The sequence below is a fragment of the Myotis myotis genome, unplaced genomic scaffold (genome assembly GCF_014108235.1).
Source record: "Myotis myotis isolate mMyoMyo1 unplaced genomic scaffold, mMyoMyo1.p scaffold_m19_p_5, whole genome shotgun sequence".
Taxonomy (NCBI): domain Eukaryota; kingdom Metazoa; phylum Chordata; class Mammalia; order Chiroptera; family Vespertilionidae; genus Myotis; species Myotis myotis.
Window position 1 is genome coordinate 54252990 of NW_023416357.1, and position 17104 is coordinate 54270093.

Consider the following 17104-nt stretch of genomic DNA (forward strand, 5'->3'; position numbering starts at 1 on the left):
ATTTACAACAAGAGGTTCTGATCTGGAGCATAGGACAGGAGATTTGAGTTCAAGAGATGCAATATACAAGGACTAGTGATACCGGGATACTCACAGAAACAAAGGACAGGCCAGATTTTCATACCCTGCTTCTCTTTATTATTACCTCTGGGCTCAGAGAAAGCTCACAACATTCAAACAGTGTTTGAATGGACACCAGAGGGCAAGTTTGAGAGCATGAAAACAGCCCTACCAGGCTGTGGGGCGACTTACCACATCCCTGTGTTCTCCTTCCTTAGGTGTAAGGGTGACTGACAGCAAAATGATTCCAAGGTCATGGTCAGGATAGTGGGGATCTTTCAGTGGTAGAGTCACATCGGTGGGCCTGTGGCAGAAAATATTAAGATTCTGAACAGTTATAAAATGAATAAGCCAAAAATATATTTTATATAAATATTTTGGTCTTCCTTTACACTCTTGTTACAATTTTGTTGTTATTAACATTTCATCAATGAATTAAGTTGTCCAATAGGTTTTGAGCCAACAGGGTATACTTGGGTTCACTAGATAAGTTTCAGTCCTGTACGGGGTTCTACAAAGGCCACGGGGTCATGGGAAAGGCCAAAAAACCACAACAGTATTGAGAAACATACACGTTCCTGCTCTATGATCTCGAAGCACACAGAATGTAATGGTGGGTATTTTCTATAAATTTGAGTCATAGAACTAAATAGGGTCACTTATTGACCACTATTTTCCTTTTACATCTTTAAGATTTTTTTTAAAGCAGGAGTATGATATTGAGTAAATAAATGAGTGAGAGAAGAGGAAAATACAAAATATACTTTGCCTGCTATATATTACAGACATACTTTAAAAACAATGTCTAATTACTTGAAAGAAATTCCAGTATTTAAAACAGTACTTCTATTTTGTAGGTTTTTTTAAACCTATGCCTGAACCATTTTCAGGTTCAGAAATACAAGAAAATCAATAATTTGGTCAATACTTAGAAGACTTTAGAATGTCCTTACATCTTTATCATGCAATCATTATAGTTAGGTATCTGAGGAAGACATTATGAATTGCTTAGTATTTATTACTCACATTCACTTTTAGAAAATAAGCAAAATATAGATTCAATAAGCAATGTATAGGCAATATCTTATTTCCATATTTTAATTTATATTTAACAAATTAGGGTTCATGCCCTTCATTAACCCAAGTGATTGTGTAACGTTTGGTGCTAAACTTGAATCTTGAAATGTTGGCAAATTAGGAATGTTCCTTTGCTTGTTCAGTCACTTGCTCATTCACTTCATTCACAAAACATGTATTAAGCACATATTAAATGTCACACATTATGCTAGATTATGGGTAAAAACCAGACCTCAAGACCAAAGATAAGATCCTTACCTACAATGAGGAAATGATACAGTTGGAATCTAATACTGGGACGAGGATTTGGGATTGAGAACCTTATGTAGTTTATTATAATACTAGGAAACTCTTTCAAATAATGCTTAATTTACCAAGTCAAGGAATGACATTATTAAAAATATAAACAGGTTTCTAATATCAGGGGCTTTAACTGAAACACAAGTAACCTGTTAGAAAGATAATATATATACGCTATAATCATTGTGATGAAAATTGTTCCAATATGATTTTAGTTATAGCTAATTATGTTCAGGTAATAACAAACTTACTCTTTTTATTTTAACAAATATATATTAAGTATTATATTGTGCATGTGTGTGTATATATATATATATATATATATATATATATATGTGTGTGTGTGTGTGTGTGTGTGGGCATGTATGTGTATGGGTTTACAACTTGGTTTGACTTGTTTTCCTATAATGATTACACATACAAACTAATAGGAAAAACTTCATTACATTTTTATAATGATTGCATGATAAAGATTTAAGGACATTTGCAATTGCTTTATGATACATCTATTATTTTCTTTCAAAGAAATACCTTAATGCATTATATAGTAGCATAAGTACTTATATGTTACTATTATTACCCATTTTTCTACACCCAGAGGCTACTTATTTATACATGGAATGCAACAGCATAATTATAAATATATAATTTTCAAAAGCAGTATGTGATTTTAAAAAGTGTTTGGGGAAAATGGAATGATTAGTTAATATGTAAAATAAATAATGTGTCAACATAAACACCAAATGCTTGCATATCTTTTTATTTTCTTAATCATCCCATAGTTTTCTACTTAAAGTTATTTTTCACAATAATTTTATCTTTAATAGAGAAGAAGAGAAAATTATGCTCTGTGATTAAGTCCAATAGTTTGCATATCCTTATGTAGAAGTCTTCAGAGAAAATAATATGGTCTTTATAGAATAATATGGCCTTTACAGCACAGTCCATCCCAGTTGGAGCTCAGTTTTTACGATAATGAACTACATACACCACCATCTAGGACACTTCCTTCAACTGTAGTGAGGTGGGGAACCAGCGATTACTTGGGTTCTAGTCTTAGGTCAAGCCTGCACTTTCGGTTGCAATGAAGGACACGTGGGAATTACAGAAAGGCCCCTCTTTTGTCAATTTTGAGGCAAAAATGATCTTTGGGAAACCAATAAGCTGTGCTCAAATTCAGCTGACTGTAACAGTTAAGGGGTCTCCATAATTTATATTTCTCCACACATCTACATTTATAGAAATATAGAGTAGTAATCTAGCCCATTATATTGCTTTCCTCTATTCCTGCCACATGATGGAGCATGATCATCTGAAACAGAATTCCTTCTCCATAAAACCGTCAAAGATTTTACAGCTTCCTTTGCAACCCATTTCAGCACTACTTGAGCCTGTTTTTTCTTCCATAGTATTAATCAATTCTTAGCTCCTATGTTGAAATGAATTTTTAAAAATATAAGACCATAACTCGGTACAAAGAATAATTAATATTAGCAATAATAATATAACTTTACAACGGGTCAAGCAATGGCAAACTGATGTAACTGAGCAAATACAGCCAGGCTGCCTCCACTTTCCGGGCATTCCTGGTAACCTAAAATTACTGGTGAGTCCTTTGGCTCAGGTAATAAGTTGCAGTTTTTGAAGAAAAGTGCACACGTTTTATTCCCATATGGTGGCCTGATTCTTAAGTTAATAAATATGATTAGCAAGCATAATCTTCTTTATGCCCCTTTACAACCATACAAGCAATGCAGGAGCAAGGAATGTGTCATTTATCTCTAGATTCCTGGTACTTAGCACTGTGCTGGGGCACAAAGCAGGCATCCAAGAATTTTTCTGTTGAATGGTTGTTGAGTAAGATAATCAGGGAAGATGTTTTTATTTCCATTGGGTTGATGAGAAAAATGTACTTAAGAAAGTCTGCCTAGCATGAGGGCTCACAACCATACAAGACTAAACAGCGACTAGAATCCAGATCTGCTGACATTATTTACTACACTGGCCCAGCTTCCTAACAAAGTGTAGTGATATTATGACAGTTCAAAGATCACCTGTTCAACTCCAACTGTGTGAGATCAAGAAAGGCTGAACCCATAAAATCATCTTGTAGTCCAAAATCATAGTCAAATACCTAAGAAGACAAAAAGAAGACATTATTATAAAAAATTCCAAAATAAGCTTTAAATGAAAACATCTTGGTATTGGATTTTGTCAATGTCACCTAAACAATGTCATTTCCTAGTATTTATTTTTAAAAATTTATTTCTGTGCTGTGTAACACTAGGATCTCAGAAAGCATTCAAAGAACATGGTATTTAATTTCCTACTTAAAGTTATTGATTTATAACAATACAATAAAATACAATAAATCATCAATACACAATAAATCATTAAAAATGTGGGAAACACAGACTTCGAATATTTTCCTCATATTACAGAAGGGCATAGCATTCCTGGAAGGCAGAGTAAGTTTGTAAGAAATTCAACAAAGATGTCTTCCAAACTGAGCTACAGATGATGAGAATGTAATTCCAAGTTCTTCATATGCCTCAGGTCATTGTAGATAAATTCTATAACATTATAGGACAATATCATTGAAGCATACAAATAGGTGAAAATTGAGATATGATTGAAGCATTTAATAAGGTTATATTAACGTTAAGTTAAATTAATTTGATTATCACAAGAAATGACTAGGGGAAAATGCTAACATGACTAACAACAGAAAAGTCAAGAAAAGAGAGAACATTTCTTCCATCTGTCAAAACAATTTACCCAGTATCTTCTCTGTGCTTTTCATGGTTCTTATTCCTACTTCAGTGAATGAGACAGGCAATGTCCCTGACTTCCTTATGTTTAGAGGTGCAACAGTCAATAAATACCCAAGTAGACATGTACAGTTTAGTGATGGACGCTATGGAGAAAAAAAATCTAAGGGGTGTGTTGGGAGCTGTCATTTTAGATAGGGAGTTCAGGAAGGCCCCTTGGAGGAAGTGTGTTCTTACGGAGACCCAGTGCTGAGAAAGATTAACCTCTGTTAGTAAGGAGAGAGCACTCTAGGTGGAGGAAACAGCAAGCAATTAGCATATTCAAGGATAATTATTAAGAAACCATTGTGGTTGAAGCAGATTGAGAAAGATGGAGAGTGGAAGGAGATTGGAGAGAAAGCTCAGAGCTAGACCAGTTAGGGGCCTTTCTAAAAAAAAAAATAAGTCAGCGGTTCTCAACCTGTGGGTCGCGACCCCTTTGGCGGTCGAAGGACCCTTTCTTTCACAGGGGTCGCCTAAGACCATCCTGCATATCAGATATTTACATTACGATTCATAACAGTAGCAACATTACATTTATGAAGTAGCAACGAAAATAATTTTATGGTTGGGTCACAACATGAGGAACTGTATTTAAAGGGCCAGAAGGTTGAGAACCACTGCTCTAAGTAAATGGGACTTGGCTAATTTTTATGTATTTAAGTTTTTCTTACTCATTCATTCTCTCAGTCAAGATTGATTCAGTACTTATCATGTGTCAGACTATGCTAAGCATTGAGAAAACAGTGGTGAGCAAAACTGACATTGTCAGTGTTTACAGGTTAGTGAAGGAAACACATATTAAACAAGGAAGTGCATAGGTGATTACACATTTTGGTAAGTGTTGTAAAGAAAAGAACAGGGACTGAAAAGAAAGAAAAACAGTGGAGGTCAAGGAAATTTTTAAGATGAAAAAACTGCTACTAGATGAAGTTTGAGCTGTGTTTCTTGACCTTTTGAAACAGAAAATCGTATACTCTTATACTGGAGCATATGAGTATAAATAGGTAAGTTCTCTCTTGAAAGGACAACCCAGGCCAGTAGACTCTCCAGGATGTGAGAATCCATAGCCCGGTGCTCCTGTGCCCAATTCTTGGTACAAGTTTGAAAGCTGGAAGCAGAGGTAACAGCATCCACAGCAGCCTGAATCAGTTACTGCTTTTTCTCTAGTGCAGGTGTACTTCTTAACGTGAAAAAAATCAATATTAAAACAGTAAGATAAATACTTTGCATTATAAAAGGATTCTTAAATTTGAGGAGTCATAAGGGGATTTATTTAAGTAATAAGTTCCCCTAATGCCTCTTCAATTATTCAATTTACAGTCATTTGATTTACCTACTATCTTTCAGAAGTACATTTGTTGTAGAAAGCACAGCACCCCTGCAATAAATATTCTCCTTGATCAATTACACTTCTGAGCTTTAGTCATCACTCAGTGGCATATCACATGAATATATTGCACGTCTATGCAACTGCCACCTGGGTATTTGCAAGTGGCTGCAGTACTGTACTTTACAACATAAAATTTACATTAAAAATTAGAGAAATTTCTCTTGTACAATCTCTTTTAATTGTATTACCCCAAGGCTTAAAATCTTGGGGAGACTATAGTGAAGTATAATCAATGAGAACACCTGGGGTACACCTGTACATGTGAGTGAAGAGCTGTGAGACTAGGGAATTGGTTAAGTATAGACAGCCCAGCTGGGTGATTCAACATTTAAACTCTGTTTACTCTCATGGTGAGAGTCTTTCCTACTGTCTTAATGCTAGATGTTTAGTTCTCAATTCCTATTAACCAGCAAACGCATAAACCTGGGACCAAATGGAAACATCAGCATTCATTCGTTACGAAATTATTAGCTATATTACTTGGTTCAAGTTCTATAAACCATTTGTCAGAGGGAACACTGCTTTAGGTGGAGCTTCAGAAACGTAGAGCATAGAAAATAAATAAAAGGAAAAGATACTCCCACTACACAATATGCACAGTTAATTCTGATGAATGGTGTTTTTTTCTATATTTACTATATGTTAGGCACAGTGTTAAATGCATTACATAGATTTTTAAATTTAGTTCTTACACAACTCAGTGAACAAGGTATTGTTCCGTTCTGCAGATAATGAATCCAAAACTTAAAAAGAATATGTTACTTTCCCTTAAATCCCAGGATTGAAAGGAGTCAGATTCAAATATTGTTATACTGAATTTCAGAAATTTAACAAACATAACTCTGGGTGAAGTTCTGGGAATTCAAATGTGAACAATTAAATGGGATCTTTGCTTTCATGAACCCTCCACTCCATTGTGTTGGAAATACGAGGTAAATTTAGGTAGAAATTGCCTGGGGGCTCAGTAACACCTCTCTTCATTCTCAAATGAGTTTAAAATAACACATATTCTACTAAATGCATTTGTTTAGCTTCTGAGTCAATTGTCTCCCAATAAAAACTGAATTAGGTTGTGGATCAGTTAAAATACTTTTTTATGCAAATAACAGAAAACAACTCCCACTGACATCAGCCTGAATGGGGACTTGTTAGCTCAAATTACTGAACTATTCCTAGGTAATTATGGCTTTGGGGGAGTTTTAATTTGATGGTTTGAATGATTCATATTTTTATTCATTCATTTATATGAAAAAAATATTTGGTGAGCACCTACCATTTGCCAAGTACTGTTCTAGGCACTGGAAATATAGCAGTTAAACAAACAAAGTCTTTGATTACTTGGGTCTTCCGTATAAGGGAAAGATGCAGACAATAAACAAATGCATGTTAGGTAGTCACAAGTGCCATGGAGAAAAATATCTCAGCGTAGGGGAATAATGGGAACTGCTGTTTGTATAAGAGAAGCTGGCAATAGAATGAAGTAAGGAGGCTTAATGGGAATAGAAAGTGGGAAGGTACCCAGATCATACATACACTATGACCCAAGATATAAGATTCTTCTCAGAAAATATATCCATGACTCATTTTCATACCTAGGCAGCTTTAAAATAACCATTTTACTATAAAAGAACAATTAAACTCTAAAGAATAGAACTGACATTGTAAAACAAAGAAATGAAACAAAACAAAACTAACTGTGGCCATTGCAGTTAATCATTTTTAGTGAAAAATAGAAGCTCTGTTGCTTTATTGCTGAGTGGACATAGCAATCTTCATCCCTCTGGGACTCATTTACCTATATAAAGGAGATGAGACAGACAGACAACAGTATGGTAGTTACCAGAGACAAAGGGGAGGGGGGGGGAAGGAAGGTATAAAAGGATAAAGGGGGTCAAATATATGGTGACAGAAGTGTAAGGACAGGAAAAAAGGCCTTTCTTTTTCTTTGATGTAGCCTTCCACAATTTATGAGAAGCACCTGGTAATTAGACCCCAAGATTGTTAGCTCCTCTGACTCAAACAGCCCCTCTGTTCAAACTGCAAGACAAGATAAGCTACTCTCAAGGCTACAGTCTTGCATAACACTCCTTCCTGGTGTTTTTGCAAATCAGGGATAATTTGCACCAAGGAGTCTCTAGTTGTAGAAAATTCCCTTATTCCCTCCCTTCAAACAGGCCTCTTTTGAACTCTTCATAATTTTTGCTCTAAGCATGTTTTATAGGTTTGGGGAAAATACTGATAAGACACCTCCCTAGGACATCTGTCCAGACTGTCTCCTGAAAAACAAACTTCACTTCAGCCCAAATCCTCCTCCCTTACTTGTCACCTAGCAACAGCAGCCATTACCCTTTAAAAGGGGAAGCTGCTTATAGTTTCTTGTCCTGTATTGATTAGCAATGCACTGGCCCTTTTCCTTAGTGGAAAGTAAAATAAACTTTCTCTCTCTATCTCTTCTTTTAGTTGTGAATTCTTTCACAGCCCCTGTCACCTGCCCAACCCTAACAGGAAGGAGATTTGACTTTGGGTGGTGAACACACAAATGCAATATATGGATGTGTATTATAAAATTGTTCACTTGAAACCTACGTAATTTTATTAACCAATAACACTCCAATAATTTTAATAAAATTTAAAAAGATGATAGCAGTTACTTACTTGTAGGGATATTATCAGGATACATGAGATACAATAGCTCAGGCACTTAACACAATGCTCAGTAAATGGCAGCTATGATGTGACTCTAGATTCTATCCCAAGACTCAATAACCTCACGTTCTTTGCCCATAAAGCAAAAGCAAGTATAATCATGTTTTTTTGTTTGTTTCTTTGTTTTGTTTTCCTATAGATTTTTAAAATCTAAAATAAAGGAGATTCTTGATTCGTGCATTTAGGAAGTGTTTTTGAATCATGCAAAAAAAACAACAACAACAACAAACAAACAAAAACACACATGATAATACCAACATTGTTTAACTTCAGAATAATTTCTTCTGGGTTCTCTGTGGTTTATGACTGCAAACATATTTCCATTCAAACTGTTCAGTTGTTTCCATGTAAATGTCTAGGAATGTGACTCCCTACCTAAGCAGTGCATCAGAAAAAACTACTGTTTTTTTTAAAACACAGAAACATGGGCTCTATCTCCTAAGTCCTGAATCAAAATCTTTAGGAAAGAGACTAGAACATCTAGAGTCTTTAGAGCTTTCTGGATAATCTTGTGTACAGCCAGGGTGGGAGATTATTGGTATATGACATCCTTTTAGGGCCCTTAAAACCTACTGAGGAATAATTTTACCTAAGACAGGAATGTGGTCCTTTAATTGAACCAACCATATAGTACCTTCTCAATCTTATATCTTAAGCTTAAACAGACATGTGTCATTTAAGGAACTACCACTTTTGTTAAAATGACAATCTAAGAAACAGTAATATAGCCCCTGATGGAACTATTTTCCCAAGTATCAACATTTTTCTATTATTCCAGAGAGCACTCCAATTTAATGCCCAGGTTACAAGCTCATGATTAGGCCAAACATGCAACAATTTACACAAACATTTCCCCTTTATAGTATTTCTGTCTCTTCCATTATAACTCTGGGTTTTCACTGTGTACCTTAGATAACAGAGTCAGTGAAATGACAATGGAGAATTTTAATTCAGTTCAGTGGAAATGGATGCTGAATTTACCCCATTGTTTAAGATGTGCCAAAGCATCCCTGAGGGTACAGAGCAGGCTCCAGAGGCTCCTGTCTCTGTTAGAAGTACCACATTTTAACTCCCTACTTCTACTCCTACCTTATTATAAATGATTTTTTAGTCCCTTTTTCCAAAATGTTTTCACCTCCTGCCCTTACTGTGAAGGCATTCAGAATGGAAGGAATATTTTCTTTCCACTAAACTAAAAGCTATACAAATCTCAACCAGTTGCAAAGTATAATCTTATTTATTTTGTGCAGAAATCCAGTACCAGGATTTTTTGAAAAAAAAATCTGTCTTTACTAGAAAGTTTCAGTACAAACACTGAAACTTTAATGTGATTTTGTAACCTGCGTTCAGAACTATGTTACTAGTATTTCCCTTGGTGAGCTTTCCATCCATAGAAATCAGACCCCGGGGTAGACATGGGTTCTTTTTCCTCTGACTAGATATGGGAAAGTAGTGCACTTAATATTTTATAACCATCCAGTTCATGGATACATTTTCATATTCCCTGTCACTACAGAATTGGTTAGTCCCTAAGAAATCTTTCAGGCAAGATTAATCTCCCCTCATGGAGGATGTGGGCATTATATTAAAATCAAGTCAGTCAACAACACAAGGCTGTGTGGAGACCATGAAAATGATGCAATTTTCATGAAATTCTACTAACTTCAAATATCATTTCTACCAATGTATTTTATTTAGATCCTTGTGTGTCCAAGGTTAGGCAAAAAGTGAATAAAATGAAACAAAAAAATAAAGCAAAAATTTAGAGATTTTTTTTCAAAAGAAGCCCTATGCAATTAACAGAAAATGAAAATCAAATAAAAAATATCAAAGCATATTAAAAATCATAACATAATACATAAAGTAAAATATGATCATTTTTGTGGTTGTACTAGTACTTGAGAGGCCAGTGTGATTTCTGTTTAACTTGAAAACTTTTACAATTCACTGTGTATCTTCTGTATGGTAGAAGTGAAGCCGTGGCTACTTAATGTTGTACACGGAGAACTCAAAGTAGTAGAGAAACAAAAGCAACCCTTGGGTGCTCTCTCCCAGCTTCTGTGTTCACAGTGTGTCGTTCATCTGCACACAGTGTCACCTTCTCCATTTATAGTACAAGTGTATCTGTGTGTATAGATTCTTGCTCTCTCACTCCTAGACAAAATTTTTCCCCCATCATTTTCTTGTTTTTAATTTCTTTTTGACCCAATTAGGAGATTTCTTGAAATAAGCATTTTGACATTTGGATTTTCACATAGAGTAATACTCATTCTTGAATACAAAAGAAAAGTGAAAGAACTCACCCAATTATCTGCTGGGGAAGTTCATTTGTAAGCCTTGTAAAGACTCACCCGTCTGTCATACCATAGTATCCCATTAAAGAAACAGATCCACAACAAAGGTAAATAAAAGTTACTCCTTTTCTCCCTCCGACTTTTCTCTTAGGGACGTTAAATGAGATCCAACTGTCCAGTGCTGTCCTTATTCACCCCCGATTTCTTTTTCAACCCATTTTCTTCATGGTTGCAGCTGCTCTAACTCATCTCTTCTGAACCTCCCTAGAAAGAAAATTTCCTTTACATCCCACTTGTCTTTCTTAAATTCTTTTTTCATCTCTGATTATGAAGGTATTTCCTTTTTTTTCCTCATGTAGACATTTCTTTCCTTCTAGAAGGGAGGAACAAGGGAGAAACATCTCTGTCCCTGAAGGTCATCTCTTCGGTGGGAGGAGTTGGTGATGGATACTCTCACAATCATTCTTATGCCACCGCATAGTATATATTAAAGTACAGCTCACTAATCCTGTTTAATTGATTTCCTTTAGCTAAATCCACTTGAGACTATTTCTTATGTGAAATAAGTCTATTCTCCCCATAATGAATTCTAGAAACTTATCAACTGTAGACTTAGGAAATTCTCTATTCATTGATCTTATAAATTGTCATGCTATGAGTTTAATAAAACCTGGACTATTTTTTTCTTTATGTGGAGAAGAGATACAACTGGAAGCAATACAAATGGAGAGTTGAGGGGAAGGAGGATGTCCAGGGACTGCTGAAAGAGCGATGATATGAGATTTTTGGCTCATGTGCCAGTTGTAACAATTTAGAGAAAAGGATGAAGGGTGTGGTAGAAAAGATAGAAAAAGGTTTAGTCACTGAACGGGTCCTCAGAACATAGGAGCCAAAATGAATATATGTACCTAGAGATATGAATTAAAGGAAAGTCAAGTATGAAACTAAAACAAGGAATTAGGGTTGTAACCCTTTCCTTAAATCCTTCTTTGAAAAACTACATTCAGTTAAAGAACAGACTTTTTTTCATCTTTGATAATACAATAGAGACAGGAATATTTCTCCCCCTATTATCTTTACCTTTCTTGTTTTCCAAGTAAAGCATTTGGTTTGCAATCAGGACTGGTAGATGCCCTGATATAATTCTTAATCAGAAAGGCTGGCTACTGTGTAAGATTTCCTTGTTGTTAGCTTACACGGAGACTTGCTTGTATATGTTCCCAACGTGCACTCAACCAGTTGACCACACAGAGCAGGAGGAGGTGGACTTCATAGTCCTCCTAAATGACTGACTGGCAATAGTACTGTCCTGAAGAACATGCTCCCACACCTCCTCCTCCCTTCGATCTCATTTTTTATCACATCATTCACAGATTAGAATTGTGCACAGCAGACTGCATCTCTGGTGAAAAATCTTGTCAGACAGAGAGACAGGACAAAAAGTCATTAAACAGGGATTTTTATGTCAAATTGCATTAGTGAAAAACAAATAAATGGCTCACCTTCACATACAATGGCTCTCTGAGATGATCGACAAGAATGCACGCTTTCTCCTCCCACACAGGATTGAGGTTCTTGTGTATTATTTTACTTCTAAAAACTTCTTTTCCTCCAACTTTAAACTTCACATATGGGTCACTTGTCCCTGATATAGAAAAGCAAATTGATCCATGTTAATTATGCCTGTCTATGGAGGCAAGAGAATAGCTCATCTACTCACCAACAAGTATTTCAAGGAATAAAAACAAAGCTTATCACCTGGAAAATAAGGGCTAAGAGTATTTTACTAAATTTTTCCTGAAATATTAAAGTGACAGTAAATTATTTATTCTAATAATTATCATTATCAATCTTCTATACTCAATACTGTAACCCTGTTCTGGTATTTTAAAAAACTCTATTGCATGCTGCATATGTAAATGTAATTCATGTTATAAATGATAGAGATTAATCTGACATTCTCTTGGTATCATCTGGTTAACTCTAGAAAGGATGATCCATAATCTTGGCTGATTTAAGTAGTTTTAGACTTACATATGCTGCTAAAATTTTATACTAGTTTAATGGGCGTAATTAGAAAAAGATGAGTCTCAAATTGGGCTTCAATTTCATCCTTCGTTCCATATTCTCTTTTGCTCAGAAGTTTCAGTTTCAGCTCGTTAGGAAGGAATGAAGGTCTCAGAGGAAGGAATCAGGGGGAAGGGGACAAATGTTTATGAAGTCCTCTCGAGATTATCCCTTAACATCTCCCAAGCTCCCAAAATAAAGTGTGGAGACCCGCTCCCAAATGGTCCCATAGGGTAATGGCGGCGTGGGATGAAAGCACCAGAGACCGGGGTTTAGGAGGACTGGCACAAGGCACCAGTAACTTTATTTTTTACACACACTGTTTTATAGCTAAGCTTCATAGAGCACTGCTAGGGGTTGGCCTACCATGGGGAAGTAGCAGATCATTATAGACTGGGCAAGACTGGGCAAGCTTTGTCTAGTTCCATCTATGTTTGACAGTTGCTATCACAAACAGTTGCTATGACAAAATGTCTACTTGCCTAGATCACAAGAACTGGGGTGCAAGCCAACTGCATGTCCTTTACATGACTTGGAGTGGGGTCAGGCCTTTCCTGTAGACCCACAGCCTCTTACAATAAAGAAAATCAGGGCTGTCAAGTAAGTTGCTTATGGACACACAGCCAGCAAGAGATGGCTAGGATTGCAACCAAGACTATTTGACTCTAATGCTTGTGCTTTTTCTACTACACCTGCAAGAGAGAAGGGCCTTTACATACTTACACAGATATACCATTTCCTATTTTGACTCATGAATGAGATCAGTCTTGGCCTAATGAGTCTATGTCCTTATTAAGAATTCCTAGAGCCCTGACCGGTTTGGCTCAGTGGATAGAGCGTTGGCCTGTGGACTGAAAGGTCCCAAGTTCGATTCCAGTCAAAGGCATGTACCTTGGTTGTGGGCACATCCCCAGTAGGGGATGTGCAGAAGGCAGCTGATTGATGTTTCTCTCTCATTGATGTTTCTAACTCTCTATCCCTCCCCCTTCCTCTCTGTAAAGAAATCAATAAAATATATTATAAAAAAAAAAAAGAATTCCTAGAGAAGGTGTATCATTAATGACCCCAAGTAAATTATTCCAGTGTGTGACAACCTTCATCTTCAGGAAATAACTCTTTATACGAGGCCCTTATAATAAAATTTTGTTTGATTTTTCAGTTTTCTCCCCAAACTGAAGTTATAGATGGTAACTATGTCTATATGATTTAAAGGAAAGTATGAGTGGGCCTATGAAAACTGAAAAGCACCATATGAATATTAGGCATTACAATTATGATACTGATCTCCTTAAACTCACTATCTATATCCCTTCCTTACACTCCCCTAATCTCAATGACACATAAATATATACGGGAAACATACGGTGCCTTATAGGATCTGGCTTTTCTTATTGAATCTCTTGGAGGCTCTCTCAAAACTCTCCACATTCCTCAAATAAATGTAATGCCCTTTTTCTTATGCACCTACTAGGAGACCTGAGCATAATGAAATAATGATCCCAATTTCCCATGCGAAATTCCCATTCGGGTAGTTTAATTTTATCATTATGGTACAAACTTTAAAAAATATTTATAAATGTAAATGCAGGCTATATCATCATAACCTGTTTTAATGTATTCTTTAGGGAACTCAATGCAATAAAAATGTTAAGTACTTAAAAATGACTATTATTAACAGCAGTTCCCAACTTAGGGCTGAGGATCCTGGGAATTAAGAGTGTTGTAAAACATATATTGAAGGTTATTAAAACCCATGTACCCATTTGTATTTTCCCAGTCATGGCCTACATCAATTTACTGTCTTTCATTTTGAAAAGCATCGACATAACTGCTACCTGCTAAAATATAATAAGCGCTATAATACCAGAGCCTTTGGGGTCCCTTTTATAAAATCTTCAGTACTTAGTACAGAATCAGAATTTGTCATCATATCCATGATGCCATTTGAGGTAGTAAATATCCAACAGCCTGAAGAAATAACAATCCAGCTAACAAGAGTAGGTCTAAGCATTAAGTTGAGGATTAGGGATAGATATTTTAGCCTGTGACAGGCACAAAAATCTCAAGGATTGGTATAATAGAAAGAGAAAGGCTGTTTTTAGGATTCTGAAAACAAGTTATGATGATGAAATATTTTATTAACGTGAAGATTTGGCCACAGGGTGACCTGGATTGGAGATAGTAGATATGTTAGCAAATTTCACAGTCATAACTATAGGAGTGACAGAGTCATGTGCACACTCATGGGCGCCAATCACCTGACTTTCCTCACTTTGTTTTCACTTCATGGGATAAAATTTGCTGTACTTCTCTTTGCAACCATTGATTAGCCCTCTGGGACAATCATTAAAATTTAAAGTTTTAATAGTCGTGTTTCTTTAAAATATTCTAACTGTTTTCAAGTTATTAACTTAGGGGACCTTTAGTGACTTAGAGTCCTTAATAGTTCAAAACCTTCAACTTATGATTACAGCTTACAGAATTGGAAGACATTGTTTAATTGAGAGTGAGTAAAACTTTTGCATGTAATCTTCTATGTTTGAAAGTGCTTTTCCAAACTTACTTCAGCAATTTATTATCTGATAACATGAATAGATATTATTAGCATTAAAAAAAGAGTTCTGTGGTCAAGCGTATTTGGAAAATGCTGGTTTAAAATAGAATTAAATGGAATTGTTTTCTATAGCTTTTTAAAAAAATTTTATTGTTGACACTATTACAGATGTCCCCCGTTTCCCCCTCTTTACCCACCTACACCCAGTTCCTGCCTCTCCTTCCTCTGGCCTTCCCCACACTGTTGTCTGTGTCCATGGGCCATGCATATATTTTCTTTGGCTAATCTGTTCACCTTCCTCCATGTAGTACCCCCATCCTCCCCCAATCTATGTTAGTTTGTTTCATGTATTCATACCTCTGGTTCTATTTTATTTGTCAGTTTATTTTGTTCATTAGATTCCACATATAAGTGAGATTATATGGCATTTGTCTTTCTCTCACTGGCTTATTTCACTCAGCATGATAATCTCCAGGTCCATCCATGCTCGTGCAAAAAGTAAGAGTTTCTTTCGTATGGCTGCATAGTATTCCATTGTGTAACCCTACCATATCTTTTTTTATCCACTCACCTGCTGATGGGCTCTTGGGCTGTTTCCTGACCTTAGCTATTATAAATAACACTTCTCTGAACATAGGGGTGAATATATTCTTTCTGATGGTTGTTTTGGGATTATTAGAATATATTCCCAGAATTAGGACTAGTCAAAAGGCAGTTCCATTTTTAGTTTTTTGAAGGAACTCCATACTGTTTTCCACAGTGGCTATACTAGTCTGCATTCCCACCAGCAGTGTATGAGGGTTCCTTCTTCTCTATATCCTCACCAACACTTGTCATTTGTTGATTTGTTGATGGTAGCCATTCTGACAGGTGTGAGGTGATATCTTATTGTGGTTTTAATTTGCATTTCTCTGATGACTAGTGATGTTGAGCATTTTTTCATATGTCTGTTGGCCGTCTGCATGTCCTCTTTGGAGAAGTGTCTAATCAGGTCCTTTGCCCATTTTCTTTTTATTCTAGCAGTTTTATTTCAATGTGTGTTATCTCTCAATAATTTTTAATTGGATTGTTTTCTTCCTGTGTAAGTTCTTTTACATATTTTGGAAATTAACCCCTTATGGCCTTTCAATAAGTAAATGGGCTCTCCAAGAAGGGGACAGGCCATGCAGCATTTACCAGACTTTTTTGACCATAGGGCCTACTTTTCTTAAGCTCATATTTCAAGATTAATAATCCCCTGTCTCTCTTTAGGAAATGTTACCTTATTATATTTTGTAGATCAGAAAGTTTCACATGTTTTTGGAGGTTCTTTTATTGTAATACACTTCCCAATGAAATCAGGGAATTTTGTTACAATAACCCCCCCCCCAATAAATCCAAGCCATTAACATGTGGTTAATCTCTAATAAATATATTATACCAAAATTTTTAGTTTGTTGGTATAAAAACAAAACACACAAAAAAACACAAAAACCCCCAAACAATAAATTCATGTGCCTGTGTTGATTTGTTGCAATATTGCATTAAACCACGAGATGGCACTAATACTTATCAAATTCAAAGTTAAGGCATCACTACTGCACACTTGTTCTCATGCATTTTCCTCTGCTTTATTGTCATTAGCTGGAACATGACCCTCATAAAACATTTTTTATGATAATAATGAAATTAAAACAGGCAAGTAAACATGGGAGAAGAAAATAGGAGGTGCTAGCCCTAAAATAAAATTCAGCCTTTTGTTATTAATGTCATATTCAAGAGCAACTTTTCAACATTCATTTTATCAGGTAGCGTTCACTTCAGAATTTATTTGTAAACATTATTAAATATTTTATTATTGTTA

General features: G+C 35.7%; 1 protein-coding gene across 10 annotated transcripts in view; it reads right to left on the reverse strand.

Moving 5' to 3' along the window:
• Positions 1-17104, reverse strand: part of MCTP1 (multiple C2 and transmembrane domain containing 1) — a 491422-nt gene that overhangs the window by 220243 nt on the left and 254075 nt on the right. For all 10 annotated transcript variants that reach the window (XM_036308587.1, XM_036308586.1, XM_036308588.1 and 7 more), the window contains 3 exons: positions 12143-12285; positions 3492-3571; positions 253-364 (listed from right to left, as the gene is read on the reverse strand). In XM_036308587.1, coding sequence (XP_036164480.1) covers positions 253-364; positions 3492-3571; positions 12143-12285 — 335 coding nt within the window. The remainder of the gene's footprint in view (positions 1-252; positions 365-3491; positions 3572-12142; positions 12286-17104) is intronic.